General features: G+C 45.1%; 1 protein-coding gene across 4 annotated transcripts in view; it reads left to right on the top strand.

The window, feature by feature from the left end:
* Positions 1-16,448, top strand: part of PFKFB4 (6-phosphofructo-2-kinase/fructose-2,6-biphosphatase 4) — a 75,887-nt gene extending 59,439 nt beyond the window's left edge. For 2 of the 4 annotated variants that reach the window (XM_043975813.1, XM_043975810.1), the window contains exons 11-14: positions 1,074-1,203; positions 1,419-1,481; positions 4,404-4,468; positions 11,136-13,764. In XM_043975813.1, the coding sequence (XP_043831748.1) occupies positions 1,074-1,203; positions 1,419-1,481; positions 4,404-4,468; positions 11,136-11,195 (318 nt within the window). In that variant the 3' untranslated portion in view covers positions 11,196-13,764. Of the gene's footprint in view, positions 1-1,073; positions 1,204-1,418; positions 1,482-4,403; positions 4,469-11,135; positions 13,765-16,132 lie in introns of those variants that run through there. The other 2 variants (XM_043975811.1, XM_043975812.1) reach the window with 2 other exon arrangements.
* The last annotated feature ends 8,589 nt before the right edge of the window (positions 16,449-25,037 follow it).

Raw genomic sequence — 25,037 nt, 5'->3', positions numbered from 1 at the left:
TGCTAGTAAGTGTTAAGTGTCTGAGGCCAGATTTTAACTCCGGTCCTCTTGAATCCAGGGCTGGTGCTCTATCCACTACGCCACCTAGTTGCCCCTGTTAATTCTTTATTAATTATTATAATTCATTAACCAGTGTAGAAGCAGGGCTATACCTGATCCTGGAATGCCCTCATGAGGTTTGCTGCCTTGGGTTGTTCATCTTGTAGCTTCTGACATTCATTTAAGGTGAAAACAACAACTGCTACTACTATTACACAGTTTTAGAATAAGGGAACTATAGCTAGACAAGCGTTCATGTGAAAAGGATCTGGGACTTTTAGTACAAGTTCAATATGTTCTACCTCACAAATTGTACTGAATTGCATGTCATTGACTGTTCAGTGTCTGGGTGGCCACTTGTTTTTGTTTAGTCATTTTCAATCATGTCTAACTCTTTGTGACCCCATTTTGGGTTTTCTTAGCAAAAATACAGGAGTGGTTTGCCATTTCCTTCTCCAGCCCATTTTACAGATGAGGAAATTGAGGCAAACAGGGTTAAGTGACTTGCCCAGGGTCACACAGCTCATACATGTCTGAGGCCAGGTTTGAACTCAGATCTTCCTGACTCCAGGCCTGGCACTCTGTCTGCTATGCCACCTACCTGCCCTGGCCACCTGTACGGGGAATCTGTAAAAAGGAGAGATTGAACTGAAAGGTCTCTGAAGCACTTGAAATTTTAAGTCTGTGGTTGTGGCACTAGCCCATGTAGCATGAGGGACCCCAGTGATGACCCTGAAACTGGTGGTTAAGGTATATTTGTAGGGGGAGGGTGCTGTGGTTGGAGCCCAACTTATCCCTCTCCTGTTGCCTCACTGTGGATCAATTTCTGCCTTACTGGCTAGAGAAAAGGCCGGATTTAGGAAGAGTTGAAGGACACTATTGTTTTCCGGACTGTGTTGGGAAGAGGTGTGTCCTCACTTCCCTTGTTTGCACAACCCAGCCGCTGGGTCCTGGTCACTCTCCATCTGCATCCCATTCCACCCCTGCTGGAAATGAATCTGTCACCTCTACTCAGCTCTTGTGTTCTCTTTCAGTCCTATGAAGACCTCGTACAGAGACTGGAGCCAGTCATTATGGAGCTGGAGAGGCAGGAGAATGTCCTTGTGATCTGTCACCAAGCTGTAATGCGCTGCCTGCTTGCCTATTTTCTAGACAAGACTGCAGGTATGAGTGCCAAAGTACTGCCCAGGCCTGGGAACACCCAGACACGGTCTCCTGGGATGTCTGTGTCAGTACCAGGTGTCGTGAAAGGGAAATTGGGAAGAGAAACTCTTTGTGGTGGGCTTTGGGCAAAGGCCTTCCAGTAGAAGTTTTATGCTTTGGGAGGATTCAGTTTTTCTGTGATGGGACTGACTTTCCTCCCCATTTGTATTTCTCAGAACAGCTGCCTTATCTCAAGTGCCCGCTGCACACCGTTTTAAAGCTAACCCCAGTGGCCTACGGTAAGGAAAGAGACCTCCTTCTTATCTTCCAGCCCAGTTCCTCTGCCTGAATGTGCCAAAGAGTGTGTGCTGTGATCTAGCCAGGTACTCCAGAGGACCTAGGCATTGAATAAATAAGAATGATAGTCTGAGACATCTAGTAGACCATAGCTTTATAAAAGTGACCTAACAAGAGATCTCCCAAAGTCACTATATATGTAGGGGCTTTTGTTTAAGTTCCAGAAGAAGAGGAAAAAGAGTGATTGTGTCCCATCAATTCCAATATCCGCCATCTCTTGTTCCAAAGATTGTGGCTTTTAGAGCAGATGGTGTGTGGCCCCTGTGTCATTATTGATTCTCTGTGCTGGCTGTCTATTTACTAATCTTGTACGAGGATAGCACACTTTTTGGTTTTTAGCTCTTCTCTAAGAGGGAGTCACACACACACACGCACATGTACACGCACGCACATCCACCTCATTTCCTAACACAGCTGAAGATGAAAAGTACTTTTTTCGTTGTTGTTCATGGTACAATTGGAAGGGAATTAGCTGATCCTACTCAAGCCTGAGTAATGTTGAATTTGAGAAATGCCATGAGGGGCCAGATGGTAACATGAGCTTGCAGCTGCTACAGCTGGTCTAGAAGCTTCTTGGGCCTGCTTTGGGGAAATATCCCACCACTAAAATGGTTTCAGATAGCGTTCTTTTCAAGTGAATTCAACAAGCTCTAAAGAGCCTACTGTGTGCGAAGCTTTGTTGGGGTTGGCACTGGGGGTGATACAAAGGTGAAAATAGATGTGCTTTCTATCCTCACGGAGTTTAGGGAGTAAAATAGAGAGACTGGTTGAATAGGGAGATTGTTCATATACACAGATAACTATAATACCATACATACAAATAATAGGTCTTGAGTATTATGGGGAGGCTTTGGGGTGGGAAATTGCTGGGAATATCAGAACACTTATTGGAGGTGGTGGCAACTGAGTTAGATGTTAAAGGAAGGCCAGGATTTTAATAGATGGAGATGCAGAGAAGGGGGGCTGAGGGGCTGGGGAGTCTGTTCCATGAACAAACTCAGGGAGATGGAAGAAGGCAAGGTGATAATATTATGGAGGGCTGTGTCTAATGTTGTTTGGCTGGAGCCAGGAGAGACTCATATGAAATAAGGCTAGAAAAATAGGTTGGGCCAGACTCTGTAAGACTGGATGCCAGGATCATGGAGTTTATACTTAGTTCATTCAGCAGTGGGGGACCACTGAAGGTTTTAAAGCAGTGACATGATCAGAGCTGTGCTTCAGGAAGATCCTCTGCCAGTATTAGGAAGAGTGGATCAGACAACCACAAAATCCTGAAAGTTAGTTGAAAGGGAACTCAGCACCTGATCCAACCTCAGTGGAGGCACCATCAAGTGAAACAGAAAAACTCGTGACAAAAAGAAAGATCCCCCTCCCTCCACAGACACCAAAATAGTTATAGCAGCTGTTTTCGTGGCAACAGAGAACTCAAAACAGAACAGATAACAAGTCGAGGCTTATGAATGAAATGTGATGGGACTATGCTGTAAGAAATAATGACTATGTCGGAGAAGCATGGAAAGACAAAGATGAACTGATGCAAAGTAAACAGATTTCCCCCACCCCCCAAAAAAACTCCAAAACAATGTACATGATGACTTTGACAAAATAAATGGAAAGAGGGGGCGGCTAGGTGGCGCAGTGGATAAAGCACCTGCCCTGGATTCAGGAGGACCTGAGTTCAAATCTGACCTCAGACACTTGACACTTACTAGCTGTGTGACCCTGGGCAAGTCACTTAACCCCCATTGCCCCGCAAAAAAAAAATAAAAAAAATAAAATAAAATAAAATAAATGGAAAGAGCAACAGCAAAACCATTAAAGACCAGCCTTGAGCCCAAAGGAGTTACTGCTATGCAGAAATGGTGGGCCATGGGCGTGGAACACTGTAGAGAACATCAGACTTTTTAGACACATTGATTAATTTTTCTTCTTTTTTTTTTAATAAACCTTTTTTGTTTGGTTGATTTTTGTTTTTGTTATGTGGGGCAATAAGGGTTAACTGACTTGCCCAAGGTCACACAGCTAGTAAGGGTCAAGTGTTTGAGGCCGGATTTGAACTCAGGTCCTCCTGAATCCAGGGCCACTGCTTTATCCACTGTGCCACCTAGCTGCCCCCCAACATTGATTAATTTTGCTGAATTTTTTCCCTTCCTCTTTTTTTTTTTTTTTTGGTGAGGCAATTGGGGTTAAGTGACTTGCCTAGGGTCACACAGCTAGTAAGTGTTAAGTGTCTGAGGTCAGATCTGATCTGGTCCTCCTGACTCCAGGGCCGGTGCTCTATCTACTGTGCCACCTAGCTGCCCCGACCTTCCTCTTTTTAAAAAAAAAAACTTCTTTAGTATTCATTTTGGATCTTAGAGAAGGAGTAGGGGGTGGGAAGTATTAGGAAATATAGTTGAGGGGCAGCTAGGTGGCACAGTGGATAGAGCACCAGCCCCGGAGTCAGGAGGACCTGAGTTCAGATCTGGCCTCAGACACTTAACACTTATTAGTTGTGTGATCCTAGGCAAGTCACTTAGCCCCAATTGCCTCACAAAAAATAAAAAATAAAAGGAAATATAGTTGAAATTAAATATCAATAAGAACTTATTTTTCAAAAGAAATAGAGACGTTAACCAGGGTCAGGTTAAAAATGATGAGTTATCTATTGATTAAAGCAGTTGGAAATACAGGATTAGAGGCGGAAATCTGAGGGTCACCTACATTCAAGTACTAACTGAGAGTGATAGATCACCAGTAGAGAGGCTATAAAGAAGAGAAACAAGGACCAAAGACAGAGCTTTGGGGGCCCTGCTATGTGGGAGCACACAAAAAAGGATCATGTGGTTTCCTTCCAATTAATTTGCTTTGTCTTGTATCCATAGGTTGTAAATTGGAATCCATATTCCTGAATGTTGAAGCTGTGAACACGCACAGAGACAGACCTGAGGTAGGAGTGGGCCCCACTCTTAGTCAATAATTATTGATTGTCAACTGAGTGCCGGAGACTCTATTAGGAAATAAAGTTGAAGATTTAAAACAAGACAGTCCCTCCCTGCTAGGTGTTTATATTCTGTATTATCAGTGGCCAGCATGCTCAGATCCCCCTCTTAGCCCTTTGGCCTTCCCCAGGGTCTCTGCCAGTTTCTGATCCATAAGTTAATCCTTTAGTTAGGACTGGCACAAGGCAATCTCAAGGATGTGGAAGGATGGGGGCAGCTAGGTGCCACAGTGGATAAAGTACCGACCCTGGATTCAGGAGTATCTGAGTTCAAATTCGGCCTCAGACACTTGACACTTACTAGCTATGTGACCCTGGGCAAGTCACTTAACCCTCATTGCCGTGCCAAAAAAAAAAAAATGTGGGAGGACAATTTCCAGGCAGTGTCAGAATACCCCTGACACACCAGTGCCCTGCTGGAGCCAGGATGATCATAGCAAATGATGGCCAGCATTTATATAGTGCTTATTCTGGGCCACGCACTGTTCTTTGCAATTATTATTTCATTTGCTCCTCACAAGAACCCTGGGAGGAGGTGCTATTGTTATCATCTCTGTTTTACAGATGAGGAAACTGAGGCAAAAAGCAATTAAGTGACTTGCCAAGGGTTACCTAGATAGTAAGAGTCTGAGGTTGGATTTGAGCTCAGACCTTCTTGTATTCTGGCCACAGCCAGAGATGAAAAAATGTTTTGGTGGGTAGAAAGAGTTAAATGGGACACTCAGCTAGCTCTTTTTTTTTTTTTTTTATGAGGCAATTGGGGTTAAGTGACTTGCCCAGGGTCACACAGCTAGTAAGTGTTAAGTGTCTGAGGTCGGATTTGAACTCAGGTCCTCCTGACTCCAGGGTTGGTGCTCTATCCACTGTGCCACCTAGCTGCCCCTCAGTTAGCTCTTAGAGCTGATTTTCAGCATTTATCTGCATGGCATCAGGGAACTGGCTTAGATGATGGCTCCAGGTTTCTGGGAGTTCTAGGAGTCTTCTAATTTCTTGAAGCTTCTTGTGAAGATTGTTCAGGCCCATTGGCCCTGACCTGGACAGTGGCAGAGACTAGCCATGAGACCCAAGGGAAAAGACAATTTATTCAGAAAAGTAGACCATTGTGCTTTGTTTTCAAAGTGACCCAAGAGATCTCTCCCTTCCTGTGATCTGTGATAGACATGCACAGTCAGTTGCCTTGAGAAGAGTCTCCTTCCTTTTGACTCCCGCCCCCTTCCCACTTAGCCACTGTCTGATCCTCCAGTCATACCCATTAGTTTGATAGTTGGGGAGGGCACCAGGTGCTGCAGAGATTGGTCAGGTGCTTCAGCGGGTGCAGAGAAACATGGCCCTCCTCATTCTGGGAATGGAAAAGGAGGAGCACTTTCCTGAAGGGGCCCCCTCATCAGACCTGCTGGTGAGGGCGTCATTGGAGCACAGTGGAGAAGGGAGGAGCGTTCGCTGTGGTCTGTGCACTGCCTTGGACACTGGCCTCATCTCTAGTTACATAAGGATTGGGCGTGCTTTTTGTCCCCTGTGCACCTCCTAAAGGGTCCCTTAGAATGTAAGAGGGGAGGAGGCCCAGAGGCTGAGGGGCTGTGTGGGAAGAAAGCATGACCAAGGTGAGAGCCAAGGAGAATGAGAGGAGCTGAAGGTAATTGGCTGCTCAGGATCCAGATATTTGCCGTGTAGGCCTTTAAACCTTAGTTTATAACTCTGAACTCTCCCACCTGGACACCCCTTCTTGATTCCACTGCAGCTGTGCATAATACAGATTCCTGGGAAATCACAACAGATCTGGTGCCCATTCCAAGGACTCTGCCCTCTAGATCCACAACTGGGCAGGAGACGATAATGCTCATGCAGAAATATGGAACAGTAGTGGCACTGAAACGGTGCTGATTGCCCAGCTGACCCTGGAGCCTGGGAACACGGGGTCAGCCCCAGCAGCCCCAGGGACGGGATCAGGTGAAGAGCCATGACTGGATGAGAGGATGGATCGAGGGGCCCTCAAATCTCCAAGGAGGGAATTCTGCTCAGGCGCTTGGGCTTGCTTGGGGAGCTTTCCTTGTGGACTGCTTGGGAGAGCTCCTATGATGCTTGCCAAAGCACAGAACATCTTCCAGATAATTGTCCTATACTTCAACAGACATAGAGAGAAGCTGGACATGGACTGTGGGGAAGAACCCTTCATTCTGAATTAAGTGACCCCAGGGGCATCTGGGTCTGCTAAAAGCCAAGTAGTGTTCATCCTGCTTACTCCTCTCCAAAGGCAGAGCTGGGTCCCAGTAGTTATGAGGATGCTGTTGGGTGATACCAGACCCAGAGGCGCTATCTAGGCAAGGCTAATTTTTTTTTGAAAAATACAGTTTTAGTGGTATATTCCGTCTTAGCATTACCTACATTTCTGCCAGTATCCCATCCTTCCTAACCTTCCAGAGAGCCATGCCATTTAACAAAGAATATTTTTAAAGAGAAGGATGGGGGCAGCTAGGTGGCGCAGTGGATAAAGCTCCTGCCCTGGATTCAGGAGGACCTGAGTTCAAATCTGACCTCAGACACTTGACACTTACTAGCTGTGTGACCCTGGGCAAGTCACTTAACCCCCATTGCCCCATAAAAAAAAAGAGAGAGAGAGAGAAAAGGATGAAGAAAAAATCAGCAAAACCAAGCAATAGATCAAAAAAGTCAGAAAATAGAAGTTCTGTCCACACCCAAGGCCCTTCTGTCTCTTCAGAGGAGAGGGAGGAGGTATCTTCTCATATTTCCTTTTTGGTCCAGGCTTGTTCCTTTTCATTCTGCCACATTCTCTTTCAGTTGGTTTATAGTTGTGCTTATTTTGCTCAATCAGCCACCTCAGGACCAGAGGACTGATCAACACTAATTAATTCAGATGCTAGAATCACCCTGTATTGTGGGGACAAACTGGTGATGAGCATCAGGCTGGTGTTACCCCAAGGGAGGGGCAAGTTAGGGCTGGGCAGCCCTTCCCATGCCTGCATTACCATTTTCTAGCTTTTAATGGAGTGGTAACAAATAACAGTTGGTATTTGTGAAGTGATTTAAGCTTTGCAAAGGGCTTCATCTTTGTCACGGTATCTTACTTAAGCTTCCCAACAGCCCTGGGAGGTAGGTGCTACAGATATTCTTTATCTTCATTTTTCCAGTGACAAAAATATAGCCCACCTGAGAGACTAAGAGACTTGCCTATGCTCACACAAGTCATAGGTTTCAGCTGAAATTTGAATCTTGACTGACTCCTAGTCCGGCACTCTCACCACTACATCACACTGCCTCTGAGAAGTCTTTCTGATGCCCAGGAGACTTGTTGGAGTCAAATGGTTTTTTCTGATGCCAAAATTTTGAAATGTTGGCAGGAAAGAAAAGAGGCAATTTCCGGAAAATAGTTTAAAAAACCCATCATGTATCCAACCACTTTTGATTTAAGGCTATAGCCCTGGAATCTGTGAGAGGACACATTCAACTCGGGTCTCTGGGCATTCTTTCCTTTTCCCCTGAAATAGCTGTGAAAGGTGGGTCTTCCTCTGCATTGGGGATCCTATTCTGGACTGTGGTGGGCATTAGATGCATCCTCCCCCCTTACTGCAGGGGTTAAAGAAAAATGCATGCCAAAGTGGGTGTGTCCAGGGGAAGAATTCATTACATCCTGAAGCTGCTGGCTCTGTCCCTTTATGCCAGAATCGGAATTTTGCTTTAGAGGAAGTAGATTTTTTGCAGCATCAGCAGGGTCGTTGTAATGGAGAAAGAAACCCTCCCTGAGGAAGTTCAGGCCAGGATGGAAAACAGCCACATTGCAGGCTGAGGATGCCGGCTCTTCTCACTTGGGCCCCGAAGGCTTCAGCTTTTTCCATCACAGATGTCTTCTAATGGCCTTCCACAAATCAGAAACTTGTCCCACGGGATCCCAGAGCTGAGAAGGATCTCAGAAACCATCTAAACCAAAAGCCTGTGAACTTGTTTTAAAAATATTTTGATAACTGTACTTGAGTAGGATTGGTTTTCTTTGTAAACCTGTTTCATTTTAATGCATTTAAAAACATTCTCAGTTCAGAGGTTTGAGCAGACTCTGCCCAAAGGGGCCCATGACACAAGATGTTTAAGGGGCCCTGCTCTAAACCAATCCATACATGAGCCGAAGTCTTATCACAGCATCTCAAGTAAGTGGTTTTCCATCCTCTGCTTGAAGACCTTCAGGGAGGAGCCCACTGTGGTTTTAAGTTCTTTTTAAATTTAATTTTGTCAACGAACACACATTGATTTTCTCTAGCCACTAGCCTCCATTGGAAAAAAAGAAAGTGACACAGAAATAAAACCCTTGTAACAAATATGCATAAGCAAGCAAGACGAATTCTCATGTAGGCTGTGTCCCAAAAGTGTGTGTCTCAAACATACTTCCTCATCAGTCCTCTGAAACCAAGGTGAGCCATTGGGTTGGTCATAACACTGACACTGTCCCCTTCTCCCCAACTTCTACCCTTTGCTTCTCCTCCTGCTCTTTGAGGCGAATTTAAGCAGGATAAGTCTAATCTCACCCCCAGTGGACAATCCTTCAGACACTTGAAAACAGCCATCATGTTTCTTTTCCCTTGTTCTCCCCTGAGAAGTTTCTTCTCCAGACTAAAAATCTCCTTCCATCAACTGATTCTTGTATAGCAGTGGTCTGCAGTACTCCATCCTGCTTGCCCAGTATGGTGCTCGGAAAAAGGGCACAGCACTTCAGACATGGGCCAGCAAGGTCAAAGCACAATAAAATCAGTACTTCTCATGTGCTGGGTGCCATGCTTCTTTTCCTGTAACCTATGATCACATTAGTTCAGATTGCAGTCCAATAAAAACCCCAGATCTTTTCTATACCATGTGTTGCCTAGCCATGCCTCCCCATCTTCTGAACTTATGAAGTTGATTTTCTGAAGCTAGAGAATGGCCTTCTCTAAAGACAGGCAGAGGTACAGGGTTCTTGATGTTCTTTCAAGTACTCTAAATTAGCTTGATGAGAAGGATGGAGCTGTGTCCTGTTCCTGTTTGGACCCATCAAGGACCCATGAAGCCATTGCCCTAATACAGTAATAACTGAGACACCATAATCCCAGATTTCCCTTTCTAGCTACAAGTGCAGCTGGAGCCCAAGCATGCGAGGGCAGGACTGTGCATGGGCAACACCTGAAAACCTGGGTGGCAGAGACATGATTTGACATTAGCATTTGAAGGAGGGGTTGCTGTCAGGGAGTCCTCTGATTTGGGGGGGGGGGCGGGGATTGGGGAAGAACTTCAAGTGGGAAATTTGCCTCCTGGCTGATTGCATGCTGTCTGGTTTGTAGAGTGCCCCAGCAGAGTTTTTGTGCTTGCTGCCTGGATAAATCTTCACCATTAGATTGGGATCTCCTTGAGGACAGGGATAGTGTTTGTGCCTTTCTTTCTATCAGTAGCACTTAGCACAGTGCCTGGCCCATAGTATGTGCTTAAATGCTTGTTGATTGACTAGAGGAAAGGGAACAGAACTCCTCTTTGCCTCTGTCCCCTCCAATCTTAAGCAGTCAGGCTAGACACAAGGCTTTGGGTGAGGAGGGGTGCTTCTGGTTCCTCTTGGTCCTTTGTAGTCCAGTGCCTCCAAAGTCGAGTATATATCTGGCTCCTGAGATGGCCGATTGTTCACATATCAAATAGATATGAGCAGCTACTACATGGCCACTTCTGTGTTTGGCTATGCTCAGGACAGCTGGAGAGAAGGAACCAGCTCCAAGGCCAGGATCAGTCTCCAAACTGAGGGAAGAAACTTTAGGTCAAAAGTCAACCCTAGAACAGAACAGAAATGTGGGCATCTTGGATCTCGGCAGTCTCAAGAACATAAGCATTGCTTTTGATAAATAAGAGCAGCTCTGACAGCTTCAGTGTAGGCTTGGAAGACCTGCAGACTTTCTATCTGGCCTCTTTGTACTGCTCTTCAGGTTCACTAACCACAAAGTCACTCTCCCCTCCTTTGGAGACTTTAAAAGTGTAGGGTCTTAGCAAACCTCCCTTGGAGAGGAAGTCAACTCAGAGGAGGGATGAACAGTGTCAACAGACCTAGGACATAGGCCTAGCATGCAGTCTCATTTTGAGGTTTGGAGAATTACCCCAATTCTACATTTTATTCTCAACTAGAGACAGCTGGTGCCATGGGCAGAAATCCTCACTGGTGGGTTGTCCGAAAAAGGATGTTCAGGCAGTGCACAGGGTTATTGTCTTAATTTTCATGGATTTGACATATTTGAGGTAAAATCCCTACAGGTGTGAGTACCTGAAAAATTAAAGAAATGTCTCTTGGCTCCACCTCCAGATTATTATGTTTATTGCGGAATGGGGCAGAGATTCTATGGGGAAAGTGAGTAGGTTGGTTTTTTTCCCCTAAAATGTTTCAGGTTTCCCTTCCCACAGCAGACCATCATAAAGATGACCATCTCTAAAGATCACAAATACTTAAACTTAATACTGGAAATGACTTGTGTAGAAAAACTACCTATTGTAAATTCCTGGTTCCGGTTGTATAGACAGGACTCTATTTGAGAAAGTAGCTTTTTGGTGTCAGAGTAACTGTTGCTGTTGCATGATGAGTGTTCTCCTGTATTTTGTTATGCAGAATGTAGACATTTCAAGACCTCCAGAGGAAGCCCTTGTCACCGTCCCTGCTCACCTGTGAACCTGTGTCCTCATCAGCCATCAAACTTGTGGTGCAGTTTTCATTATTTTTCATAAACTAAAACATTCTAAGTCACTTTCAAATCAGCTCAAAAGTTGTCTTGGAGAGACTTCCTTGAAGGGCTTGGCTCCAGAGCGGCTGCCCCAGAATGGGGCAGGCCCCTGTTCTGCATTAATTGTTAGATTTAACCTGCTTTTCTAATCATCCAGTGTGTGGACTCTGATGTTCAGTAGCAGGCAGACCTGTATGAAGTGTTCAACCCTGCCACTGTGAAGCCACTGTGTTGGCTGGATGACAGACTTGAATGTTAACAAATTCCCTGGGTTGACTGCCCTAGGGTGGAGTGCCATTTCCTTAGACTACCTTGTCTGCTGAGCTGTTGAGCTGGTATCATTTGCTGGTTGGCAGAATTCCCAAGGACATCCCCATGATATTCCCTGGAGAAGGGCTGGCACCAGTGGGCATGTCCACCCCAGCCTTTTGCCAACAGAGAGCCTTCCACTGGTGCTGTTTGCCTTCAAAAGCGCCTTAACTGAGCACCCTAACTTTGGAGGGATCCAGATAGCTTTTAAACACTTGAAATGGCAGGAGGCTTCCTAAGGCAGGAGCTGTCAGTAGCCAGATTCACCCTCCACCTCCGATCACATTGCTAAACCCCATTCTGGGACCAGATTCACCCACTGCTGATTTATATATACACTGAAATCCCAAACAGTAAAATGACAACTGCCATCAGTCCCTCCTTGACTGTACACACATCAGCCATAATGAGCCTTTGCCAGGTGTTCACACGCTGACATTCACCAAGGGCTGGGTGGTTATGTTCACCTCTTGCTGATTTGGCATCCACTCTGAAATGTATAAAGGTGCTGATGGTCCCTTCTTGATCATACACACACTGGAGCTTTTACAGCAAGGCAATAGCTAGAATCACCCTTAATCAGGGGGTGCAGACAGAAGTCCTCACTATTTCCTATACGGTACTGAGATTAACATGGGCGACAGCAGTAGTTACCATCTACTGAGTGTAATCACAAAGTGAAATTCACACAGGAAGGCAGATGATGACTGTAGTCACCCCCTTGCTAACTATACTCAAGCTAAAATGTCGAGGAGGAGAAAGAGATATGAATGTGACTGGTGTCTGGAAAATTTATCGTGCCCCCTCAAAAGTCTTTAGCTGAGGCATATTGACACCTTCCCTGTGGATCAGGTTTGTGACTTGAGTCCTTCCCGAGAGATGGCACCAGAAGGTCCCAAGCATGTTGTGGAAGACTCATAGCTGCTTTTTATGTGTCTATTGAAGCTTAATAAAAATAATAACAATAATAACCCCTCACAATTGTCCAATGCTTTCCCATACATTCTCTTACTGAGCCGGGAAGGCATTATTCCTGTTTTACAGAGAAAGAAACTGAGGCCTTTGAAAATAAGTGTAATTTATCTAAGGTTTTACCAAGAGTTCCTGGAGCACCCCAGATGTCTTGGCTTCTAGCACAGAATACTTGAAAATCTCCTTTATATAGATAGTTCTGCTTTCCTTTGTAAATAAAGGAAGAACCCAGCCATCCCCTTGGCATTGGGAGCAGATCAGTCAAGTAATCAAAGCCCAGTTCATTGCCTCCTGCTCAGCATTAGGGTTTCCACGGTTAAGAGGCTTTTGAGAATTGATTTTTGGCTCTTCAGCTATCCTGAAAAACTACACGTATGGGTTATTGCTAGAAAAGGAGACTCTAGAAGCGGTTGGCAAGGGACAGGGGACAGTAGACCTCTGATTGTATGACAGGGCCTGGGTGGCCTTTGACTCCCCTGAGGCTTAGTCCCCTGTAGGACCTGCAGCTGGAGAATGATCCATTGGAGAGTGTCTTCCAGAAATCGCCATCCTTCCACACACCTCCCTTCTACTGACTCTCAAGGCCAGGTGACCTGTGACATTTGGGCTTCTTAGGAACCAGGCAATGCCCTCTGTCCTGGGCCAGCAAACCACATTCCTGGTATCCTGGACCCTAAAGACTGATCCATGACTACTTGCTCCCAGCAACCTCTGGTCCATGTCTCCATCAGTGACCACTGGTGTCCTGGGTCATGAAGCTGTCCTGAATGGCCATGGGTTCCCTGCACCAGGACCAAGCTGCTACTGCTTTGTGGCCTTAGTCCGTGTACACCTTCCTTGATTTCCTGTAGCCATCTGTGCCTGTTCTCAGGGGTATTAGCAAGCAATTGGTCTTGGGCTTACACTGGAAAGAGTTGGGGTTCAGGACTGGAAAGAGGTCAGGGAGCTCCGGGGAATCTGGGTGGAATTGCCACCTGCCAGGGTGGGAAAGTGTTTGTACCCAAGCAGGGACCCTTTCCAGGAGAGCCAGTTGCCAAGTTTCAACTGAAAATCACTAAGAAGAAAAAATCCCCACTTTCTGTTCCCCCTGTATTTTAGCCTGTAATGCCCAAACTACACAACCTTCACAGGAGGCCTTTTTTGTTTTGTTTTTTCAAGCCTAATTATATTGTCCTGTCCACGTGGTACATGCACTGTATCAGACTTTAATTGCAATAAATGCTCTTTGGAATCCAATGCATCTTAGAAAAGTTCTTGCTTCATTTGTGCCAGGACAGCAGGCTCAGCCTTAGGACGGGGAGGAGGGAGCACTCCCCCATTTCCCACACTGCCTGAGTTGGGGTCACCTGAGCAGCTTCTACCCAGTGTGCTGACCCAAGTCCAAGAGAGCCTTGAATTTGTGCTGCTTTCTCCATCGTCACCTGGAAATGTGAATTGCTGGTGTAGACGTGGCAGGCAACAGCTCCTGTGACCCTCCCAGGGAAGGAGACAGTTGTGTGATAAGGCTATACCTCATCTCCTGACATGACATCCTATGTCATGGGGCTGACTACCTCTTACCTCTAGGTGGGACTGGGTGAGGAGTAGCCAGTGACTTGTACCTCACTGAGATGTCCCTGATTGGACTAAATTGGAGTGTATCACCCCTCTGTGAAGGGATGACCCTCTGATGATTGCTGGATAAAGTGGGAAAAGGCTTAGTATTTTGGTTGAGATGAGGAACCCAAGGGGAGTGGAAACAGACCAAATAGGGTGGGCATGGGGTGGACAGGATTCCAATGCACTCAGACTTTGATTCATAACTCTCAGGTCCCTTTTGCTTATTGTGGGATGGGGTGGCTGCCTGGGCAAGAAGCTCCAACCCTGAAAGGTGAGGGATGACCTATTTGAAATCTGTTACACGCCAGCTCCTCAGAATCATGGAATAGAAGGAGCCAGAGAAGTTATCAGATCCACACCCTTGCCTTTGGTCATACAGCCTCTGTTCTCTTCCTGGTGAGCTGATTGCAAACATGGATCATAGAGCCAGATGGAATCTTGGGAATCAGCTGTTTAGGCTCAGAGGCAGAGAGGGTCACACTCTCCCAGTCACTCATTTCAAGGCTGTCATGTAAGCCCAGAGCCACCGAGAAGCAGGTCGTGGGTGTGCTGTGGGTTGATGAGTCATCAGGCCTGGGTTATGAAGTCAATATCAGCACCTTCAGTGTACTGTTTTCTGTTATACTGCTAGCACTCGGGGTAGAGCTGATGCAGGGCAGGGGCGGAGTCTCAACTGAGGATTATAGGTCACTTTTTCCTCTCTGGGTCTGAAGGCTCAAATTCCCTTCCCAGCTCCACCGTATGATCCCAGTTGCTCCTTCCTCAGCCTTTTCCCCCAGCATATACTTGTTTTTTTGTTTTTTGTTTTTTTAGTGAGGCAATTGGGGTTAAGTGACTTGCCCAGGGTCACACACCTAGTAAGTGTTATGTGTCTGAGGCCGCATTTGAACTCAGGTACTCCTGACTCCAGGGCCGGTGCTCTATTCACTGCGCCACCTAGCTGCCCCCCAGCATATACTTTTTAACTGACAGGCTCCCCAAAGCAAGCCATCCCCAAGTTTGAGGAATGTTCCCTGCAGGAACAGAGAAGGTGGGCTAAGGCAATTATGGTAAAGATGGACAGCTTCTGCTGAAAACATGTACAAAGAAGAAATTCTTGGGTTGCCTCTGCCTGTCCTGGGTTTCCTCCAAGAAACAAATCAAGAAAATCAGGAATTGGGGAACCTCTGCTCCTGAACTGGTCCTTGATCTTCCAGAGAGGGGCTTGACAGCAACCTAAGAAAGCCCCATCTCCTAAACCTAGCTCCTCAATGTGATCCCCCCACAATTAGCAAGGCTGAATCCTTGTCTTCTAAATCCCAGGAAAGCTATGGCCTCGAATCCATATCCTATGTCCTTTGGTTCAGAGGGGCCTTTGAAAGGCTCAGTCAAGTGCTAAGTTCTGGGATGGCTATGACTCTCTCCTCTCCTGTGAAATGGAAATGTGAGGGCTTCCTAGGATGGGACTGGACATCAGACTTTAGGAGACTTTGAAGGATGACACTGGGCTCGCCAGTGGCCACCTCAAGCTTCATTTGAGCCTCACCTCATCAGACTGCCTGAAACTCATTTCCTGTTCCAAGCGATACCTGCTTTCCTGCTTTGGATGAGGCTAAATTAAGGAGAAGGGGGAATGAGTTTGTGGCATTAATCCTGTCAAGATTCCAGGGAGGTTCTTACCCCTGGACCTCTCCCCTTCTCCCCCTTTGCCTTTTCCCTCAGCTTTCCTACCTCTGAACCACATACTTCCTATCCAAGACTCCCCAGAGTTTAGGGTGGCCCATGTTGAAATTTAACCCCCCCCCCCAATTCCTTAGGTCAAGGGTCCTCTGAGGGCTCTGGAACACAATAGACATCCTCAAAGGTCAGCTGGCCTTGGGCCACTGAAGCGTGGATGCTGGCTCTCAGCTGAGCCATTGAAGGTCTACCTTCCTAGAGCCATTGACAATTGCAGTGGCTGGGGGGGAAGTGGGAAGCAAAGGAAGAGTCCGATGGGGCCCTAATGGTCCTTTCTCTGTGTTTGCAGAATGTGAATATTCACCGCTCCCGGGAGGAGGCCTTGAGGACCGTTCCAAAGCACCTGTAACCTGGCTTAGGGAGGCTTGGGCCCAGAAGAGGCCTACCCAGCCTCAACCCACCACACACTCCCTGTCATCTGCTCCCCAGCCAGCCCTTGAGTAGGACTGTCTGTACCCTCAGACCAGATGGTGTGGTCAAGGGTCCAGCTGCAAGCATGCTTCAAGTGCCCCCCTGTGGAAGGATGCTGAGAGAAGGACAGCTTGTGACTATAAACTGACCTCTCCTCTTTCTGTGATATTTTCAACAAATCTCTTACTGTAAAAGGCTGCTTGAAAATAGATGTTTTTATTGGCCTCTGCTCTCGTCTTTATGGGCAATTTTGTGTCTAATATTTCCCAACATGATGAGGGCAGAAATGGATATTTTGAGTTGGATTCAGCAAATTCATTTCTTACTTGCATCCCCTGTGAAGTACTTCCTTGCCCACAGGGGCCCAGGACTGGAGAGCAGATATAACTCTAGTACCCAGAGGGCATTACTTCCCCAGAGGAGACCCAAACTTGTCTCCTTCTCTGGCCCTGACCAGGGCTCTTGTCATGTGCCTTGTAGTCTACAGGAACAGGGATAGGTCTTGAGATTGGTCTCTGATTCAGTTGTTCCAAGGTCACAGGGACAATACTACTGGCTTCTGGTCTTATTTGGTGAATCTAAAGCTGGTGATAGGAGGGGGAAAGTCAGTGGTGGTTGGGTTGGAAGGGGCAGAAAAAGGGCTAGAAACTGACCTTGGGTTCTGAGTGAGTCTAGGTTCTCAAGTTTTTTGGGTGACTGGATCTTGGTGGATGATTTGCAATTCTGAACCACAGCATAATCAATGTTGGTTGAATGAGATTAAATCCCACACCCAGAATGACAGTTTTCCCCCCTCAGTCAGTCCTCTTGGCCATTCAAGGCTCCTTTCAACAGCCCAATTCTGGACCATTTGTTGGAAAAAACTCATGACCAGAGCCAAGAAGATGCCAAAGTTTCTTCAGCCCCTCTGCTTCCTGAATCTGCCCAGCTGTGTCATGAAAGATAAGCACCCCAAGCCAGAGCAGCTCCAGGGTCTTAGGTGAAGAAAGCTCCTGTCGGACCTGTCAAGGACCACACTGGGCAATCCTGAAACTTCTGTTTTCCTCCCAGTTACTGAATCACTTGCGTTCTGGATCCCCAACTTTCCATCAAATGAGACAAAGCCAGGCTCTGGGATCAAAGATGGACTATTAAAGCAAAGCTGTTCCTCTGGGAAAGACCCAGGGCTTCAGAGCAAAACCAGGGAGTCAGGAGAGAGTCAAGTCTTCTTGGCAGAGTCAGACCATAAAAGTAGAATTGGGCTATTGGCCAGGGCAGAGCCTTTAAACCACATTTGAGCCAAATCACTGGGCTGTGACCAGACAAGGGAAAGGGGTGGGGGCAGCAGGAATTGGTAGAAGAGGGGGCAGCAAACAAAATGTTTCACTGTAGAATAGGTCTCTCAGCCAACAGGGATTCGCTGATTCCCATTTCTGTCCTCCTGACCCAGTGTACCCAGATCTATGTCAAGATATACCGTTCCTTCCCTGTCCTTCAGGGAGACATACAAAATAGCCACAGGTAGAGAAAAGAGGCATGCCCTGGAGAGCATGAGGTTGTTGGGAGTTCATGGAAACAGGGTCCAGGTGAGCGTTGGTCTCATCTGATTTTAGGTAGTGTCTGAAAACCTTGGGGAAGTCATATCGCTTCTATGAGACTCAAGTCTTTTCCCCTGTAAAAATGAAAGAGTGGGTCTAGAACCTATCCTGAGCTTTGCCTTGCCTGGAAGCCATTAATTTGGATCATGTTTAGAGGGGACTGAGCAGGATGGTGAGTGGCTTGGAGGAGCAGTTGAAGGGATTGGGGAAGAGAAGCCTTGGGGGTTGGAGTGGACATGAGGACCCTTCAGATATTCACAGTTGTCTGTTCAGTGGAAGAAGCATTTGATTTCTGCTTGGTCCCAGAGGGAAGAACACAGAGTAATGGGTCAAAATTGCAAAGAGCCAAATTAAGACTTTTGATGAAAGGAAACCCTAACAAGTAGAATGATCCCCAAATGGACCTGTCTTGGGAGATGGTTAGTTCCTCCCAGAACTTGACATCTTCAAGTAAAAGCTTCAGGTTATGTATCAGTTTAACCAACCTCAGATCCACTCTTTAAAGCAGATTTAACCATACTACTTATTATATTCTAGGATACTGCTAATGATAGGCAGGGTAACTATTGCAGAAACCAGAATTCATAAATTTGGTGGATCAGCCACCCCAGCTGGCATTTCTAATGGATCATCAACTTTCTTTTCTTTTTTTTTTTTTTGTGGGGCAATGGGGGTTAAGTGACTTGCCCAGGGTCACACAGCTAGTAAGTGTCAAGTGTCTGAGGCCTGATTTAAACTCAGGTCCTCCTGAATCCAGGGCCGGTACTTTATCCACTGCACCACTAGTTGCCCCCTGGATCATCAACTTTCTAACCACTCATCCTTGATTGGATCTACTAGAACTGATCTGCCAGCGGTGGGCACTGGGTGAGGGATCCCTTCACCCAGATCCAGGCATCTGCTTTCAAAGCCAATTTAGCCCCTGAACCAAGAAACACAGAGTGTCAGAACTAGAAAGGACCGTAGAGGTCATCTAGCTTAGTCTCATTTTATAGATGAGAAAACTAAGACCCAGAGATAGGAAATGACGATGGGAAATGACTTGCCCAAACTCACACAGGTAGTAATTGGCAGAATTGGGATTTGAACCCAGGTCCTGTTTCCAACTCCAAGGCTCTTCCTTTTAGACCATGCTGCCTCTCAGAGTAGTGTCAGTCCTTGATGGGCCCCTGAATTTCTACTCCCAAAGGTTGGCTCTGCTCTGCCTCTACTACACAAGCGTGGCTGCTGACCACATGGGCCACTCTAAACTTTGATGTGCCTGGGAGTATCAGCAGTCACACTTGTGATCTAGCATCTGTTGCTCCTTGAGGGCAGAGACTGTTTCAGAGAAGGAACTTAATCAATGTTTATTAAATTGATGCGTGTGCTGAGTCAATGGGGTATCAGTGAGTAGGACTGCTGCAACCCATGCTATGTCCCCACCATCCCCTGAGTATCAATGAAACTGGATTTTGTCAGAGTATTGCCTGCTTCTCAGGCATATGAAGCCATCCTTGGAGTCATGAACACTCACCAAAATGGCTCCTTTCTTCCCTTACAACCTTATCAACTTACTTCCTTATCAACCACCAATTTTAGTATCCATCCTGAAGGTTATGGGGAGCCACGGGAGTTTATGGAGTAGGGAAGTGACGTCAGACCTCAACTTTAGGAACATTACTTCAGCAACTGAGTGTAAGACGAATTGAAGTGAGGAAAGACCAGCAGGGAGACCAACGATAAGGCTATTACAATAATACTGGCATGCAGCAATAAGGGGCTGATCTAGAGTGTCGGCTGTATGGGTAGGTGGTAAAGGTCTGAATGACAAGACACGCCAATGAATAAATGGATTAAGAGTGAGAAACTCAGGATGGCACCGAGTTTGCAAGCGTAACTGGGAGGGTGGTGATACCCTCTACAGGAACAGGGAAGCTGGGAAGAAGGGAGGATTTGGGGAGGGGGGGACAAAGACAATGAGCGCTATCTTGGATGTGTTTTTGAGATGTCTGTGGGATGTAGTTTGAGGTATCCACTCAGTAATGCAAGACTGGAAATCAGGTCTGGATATGTGGACATATCGGTGTCTCAATTGAGATGGTAGTTGAATGTGTGGGAGCTGGTGAGATCGCCAAATGAAGTATAGAGGGAAAAGAGGAGCCAGCTAGGACAGAGTTTGGGGGACACCTACAGTTAGTGGGTGTTGCCTGACTAGACAGACAACAAAGGCAACTGAGAAGTTTAGTTAGTTTATGGGCTCTTTTTTTCTCTCAGTTATGAGGCTTTGTGCTTGGGTCTTCAAAGAAAGGTTTGGGGGCTTTTGGGGGGGAGATGAATTTTTCTGGCTTGTTTTTATTCATCTTTTCTTGACTATGAACAATTCCTGTCCCCATTCTGTTGAGGGAGGGACACAGCACGGTCACTCTGTATTCTGTGGTCAGATATGGTTAATGATTGAGCCTGTTCTTAGGCCAGTGATGGTGATGCTGATGTATAATGGAAATGGTTCACTTCCTCCTGGCTAGATGTGATGGGCCCAAAGGAGCTCACCTTTCCCCACGTCAACTTACGTGTCCCTGTCAGGTGAGATCCTGGAACCCTGAGCACTAAAATAAAGTACTGATGATGTGGAAAATCACTGAGGGTATTTGGGGAATGGATCTGATCAACTCTACCACCACCGCCTCTTCACCCCCGCCTCCATCTCTTTCTATTTCTGAATTTTACCATTTTCTAAAGACCATACATTTGTTCTTGCTTCTCATACCAGTGTGACTTTTAATCTACTATATTTTCTCAACCCCATGTTAGTGTTAAGGCCTCCAACATTGTGACTGAACTCTCAATATTTGTTGTAACCTTGGGCTTGCTTCTTAATTTCTTTCCTCTTAACTGCTGATTGAGTAAGAATTGTGGTTTTTTTCAGTCAATCAACAAGCATTTCTTTAGTGTGTGGCACGCCCTGTTCTGGGAGCATAAAGGAAAAAATGAACCAGTCCTTTCAGGGAGTTTTCATTCTATCAGAGGAGACAACATGTACACATATAAATACATTTAGGACAATTTGTTGGGATTTGGGGGGGAAACTAGCCATTGGGGGTGGGGAACAGGAAAGGCCTCATGTAGTAAGTAATGATAATAGAAGCTAACATCTAAATAATGCTTACTATGTGTCAGGCACTGGGCTTTATAATTATTATTTCATTTTTTTTTTCTTCAGAACAACCCTACGGGATAGGTGCCATTATTATCTCCACTTTTCAGGTGAGGAAACTGAGACAAACAGAGGTTAAACAATTTGCCCAGGGGGCAGCTAGGTGATGCAGTGGATAAAGCACTCGCCCTGGATTCAGGAGGACCTGAATTCAAATCCAGCCTCAGACACTTGACACTTACTAGCTGTGTGACCCTGGGCAAGTCACTTAACCCTCATTGCCTCGCCAAAAAAAAAAAAACAAACCAATAACAAAAAAAACAATTTGCCCAGAGTCACACAGCTACTAAGTATCTGAGATTGGATTTGAACACCCATCTTCCTGACTCCAGGCCCACTACTCTATCCATTCTACCACCTGCCTTTGAGCTGAGCTTTGAAGAAATCTAGTATTTATTTTAAATTAAATTAATATTTTTTAAAGTAATAAACATTTTTATTTATAGTTTGAGGTTCTAATTTTTATCCCTCCTCTCCCTCCCCTGCCTCCTCCCTGAGGCAGTGAGCAATCTGATATAGGTTATACATGTATGATTATGTAAAATATAACATATTAGTCATTTTGTACAAGAAAACTTGAATAAAAGAAAAAAATGAAAGAAAGTGAAAAACACCATGCTTCAGTCTATGTTCTATCAGTATCAGTATCAATACCCTTTGGGATTGTCTTGGATCATTGTATTGTTGAGAATAGTCAAGTCATTCACAGTTCTTCATCAAACAATATTGCTGTCTCTGTACACAACGTTCTCTTGGTTCTGCTCACTTCACTATACATCAGTTCAAATCTTTCCAGGACTTTCTGAAATCATCCTGCTTGTCATTTCTTTTAGTACAATAATGGAATCTATCATTTCTAAGAGGTAAAAATAAGAAGGGGGGCGGCTAGGTGGCGCAGTGGATAGAGCACTGGCCCTGGAGTCAGGAGGACCTGAGTTCAAATCCGACCTCAGACACATAACACTTACTAGCTGTGTGACCCTGGGCAAGTCACTTAACCCCAACTGCCTCACTAAAAAAATAAATAAATAAAAATAAGAAGGAAAGTACAATTCCAGGTACTCTGTGGAAAGACAGAGACAAGAGATGAATGCTGTGTAGGAAGAAGAGCAAGTAAAATAGTTGGGCTGAACCAAAGTTTGTTAAGTGAAATAGGCAGGTAACAAGTCTGGAAAGGCAGGCAAAAGCCACATTGCAAATGGCTTTAGGTGTCAAACAGAACCGTTTGTATTTTATTCTCTAAGTAATGGGACCCACTCAAAAGCATGTTGCATGGTCAGATCTGTGCTTCAGGAGGCTGTGTAGAGAATAGATGATGGATGAATAGAGGCAGAGGGAGGGCACAGAAACCAATCAGGAGCTTCCTACAATAGTGGAGCAAGAAGAATTGTGAGGGGCTGAACTAGGATGGACGTGGGGAGGGTGGGGAGAAGAGAACAGAGGCAAGAGATGCTGCAGAGGTGCAATTAATAAGACTTGATGAGTAACTGAATATGGAAGGTGAAAGTGAGGAGGGGAACATGATTGAAGTTGTGGCTAGAACAACTGTTATCCCCTTGCCAAAAATAAGGAAGTTTGCAGGAAAGATTGAGTTTCATTTTAGATATGTTGAGTTTGTCTACAGCCATACCACCCTGAGTAAGCCCAATATCATCTGATATATTGAGTTTGAGAAATATGAAGTACATGCAGTCTAAAATGTCCAGTAAGGAGTTAGTGGTGTGAGTCTGGAGCTCAGGAGAGAAACCAGGCCAGGATATATAGATCCCAGAATCATGGGCATAGAGATGACAAGGTGGAACCTGCAGGAGCTGATGAAATCACCAAGGGAGACGTGGTAGAGAGATGAGAGAATAGGACTCAGGACAGTGCCTTGAATGACATCCATAGTGAGGGTGACAGGACATAAATGATCATCTGGCAAAGCAGAATAAGAAGGACTAATCAGATGGGTGGGAGGAGAAACAAGAAAAAGCAGGGGAAGAAAACCTAGAGAAGAGTATTCAGAAATAGAAAGTATCCAACAGTGCCAGATGCTACAGAGAGGTAAAGAAGGAGGCCTGAAAAAAGGGCATCAGACTGGTAACTTCACAGAGAACTAGAGAGAAGAGTTTCATTTAAGTGATGAGGTTGGGAGCCAGACTGCAAAGAGCTGAAAAAAGGAGGGAAAGAATCAGAAGTGGATGAAATGAGCATAGATCGTGTTATCAAAATGTCATTTTAATTTCCAGCAATGAGTACAAATATTCAAAGGTGTATCAAGAACCATTGTGGGGGTGGGAGGGGAACCAATGAAGAAAACCAAAAACTAACCTTAGACTTTTGTTACTTGCAGATCATTAATCATGACAAACAAGATATATGTTTTAACTTTAACTAACGTCTTTTTCCCTTCTGTGGCCCCTTTTAAACTTCCTTCCTGCTTCTTGGACTAAGTTTCATTGTTGTTGTTATTAATGCCTTTTAATTACATAGTTGTGGTCAATGAATTTACTATTGTTTTGGTTCAACTTTCTTTATCTAGCACCAGAGCTAGGATCAGAGGATTCAGACCTGGACAAATGAGGAAACAGAGACCTAAAAGGAGAAAGCTAATTAGTGAGTAGCAGAAGCAGGATTATAACCCTAAGCCAGTGCCCCTTTTAAGACTTCAACAGTGTCATTCCTTTCAAATCTTGCCATGATTCTCTAATTTCTTGATATTCACCTTTTCTTATGGTATAATAATATTCAACTTAATTCATGCGTTATAATAGTAACTGACATTTAGATAATGTTTTATGGTTTGCAACGTGCTATACATTTAAGAAGGAAACTTTGGTGGCCTTGGAATCAGGAAGACTCATCTTCATGAGTTCAGATCTGGCCTCAGACACTTACTAGTTATGTGACCCTGAGCAAGTCATTTAACCCTGTTTGCCTCGGTTTCCTTATCTGTAAAATGAGCTAGAGAAGTAAATGACAAGCCACTCCAAATTCTTTGCCAAGAAAGCTCCAAAGGGGGACATGAAGAGTTGGATGCAACTGAAACAACTCAACAAGTACATTTGGTTCTTGTCACAAAAATCCTATGAAGTATTTAGTAGAAATACTATCCCCATTTTTGGGTATGGAAACTGAGGCTCAGAGAGCTTAAGTGACTTCCTTATAGTCACACACATATCAAATGCTGGACATGAGATTCAAAGATAGTTCTCTCTTGATTCCAAGTCCAGAACTCTTGCCTCTATGTTCCACTGTCTCTCTCTCCTCCATACTATGTTAATCAGATCCCCAAGAAATGGACACTTAGTTTATTTGTTTCCAGTTTTTTGCTGTTACCAGTTGTACTGCTCAGACTTCTTGCAATAGCAAAGAACTGAAAACAAAGCAGATGCCCATGGATTGTGTTTTTTAGTGGAGTATGAATGTCAGGGAATATTACTTCCCTGTAAGAAATAATGAGCAAATGCAAAGAAGCATGGAAAGACATATATGAGCTGATGCAAAGTGAATTAAGCAGAACCAGGAAAAATATATAAACAATGACTAATGCAATGGAAATGTAAAGAACAACAATTGAAACTTGAATGCTAAGAAATTATAACAATCACACTTGGCCCCAAAGAAAAGGTAAGAGAGTACTCTTTGTAGAGGGTATCAGGGCACAGATTTGGGACACTACATAGAACATCAGATTTTTTCTAAAGCTGATTAGTTTTGCTGAACTTGTTTTCTGTCTTTTTCGTTTTTATTATAAAGAATGACCCTCTGCAAAGTATTTGGGGGTACAATATAATGAGAAATGTAGGTGATATAAAAACAAAAGAAATCAATAAAATATATATTTTAAAAAACAGAATTCTGCTAGGAATATTTTTTTTTGCGGGGCAATGGGGGTTAAGTAACTTGCCCAGGGTCACACAGCTAGTAAGTGTCAAGTGTCTGAGGCCGGATTTGAACTCAGGTTCTCCTGAATCCAGGACTGGTGCTTTATCCACTGCGCCACCTAGCTGCCCCTAAGGAATATT

This window comes from Dromiciops gliroides, chromosome 1, assembly GCF_019393635.1.
Source record: "Dromiciops gliroides isolate mDroGli1 chromosome 1, mDroGli1.pri, whole genome shotgun sequence".
NCBI lineage: Eukaryota > Metazoa > Chordata > Mammalia > Microbiotheria > Microbiotheriidae > Dromiciops > Dromiciops gliroides.
This window is presented reverse-complemented; position numbering and strand designations above follow the sequence as displayed.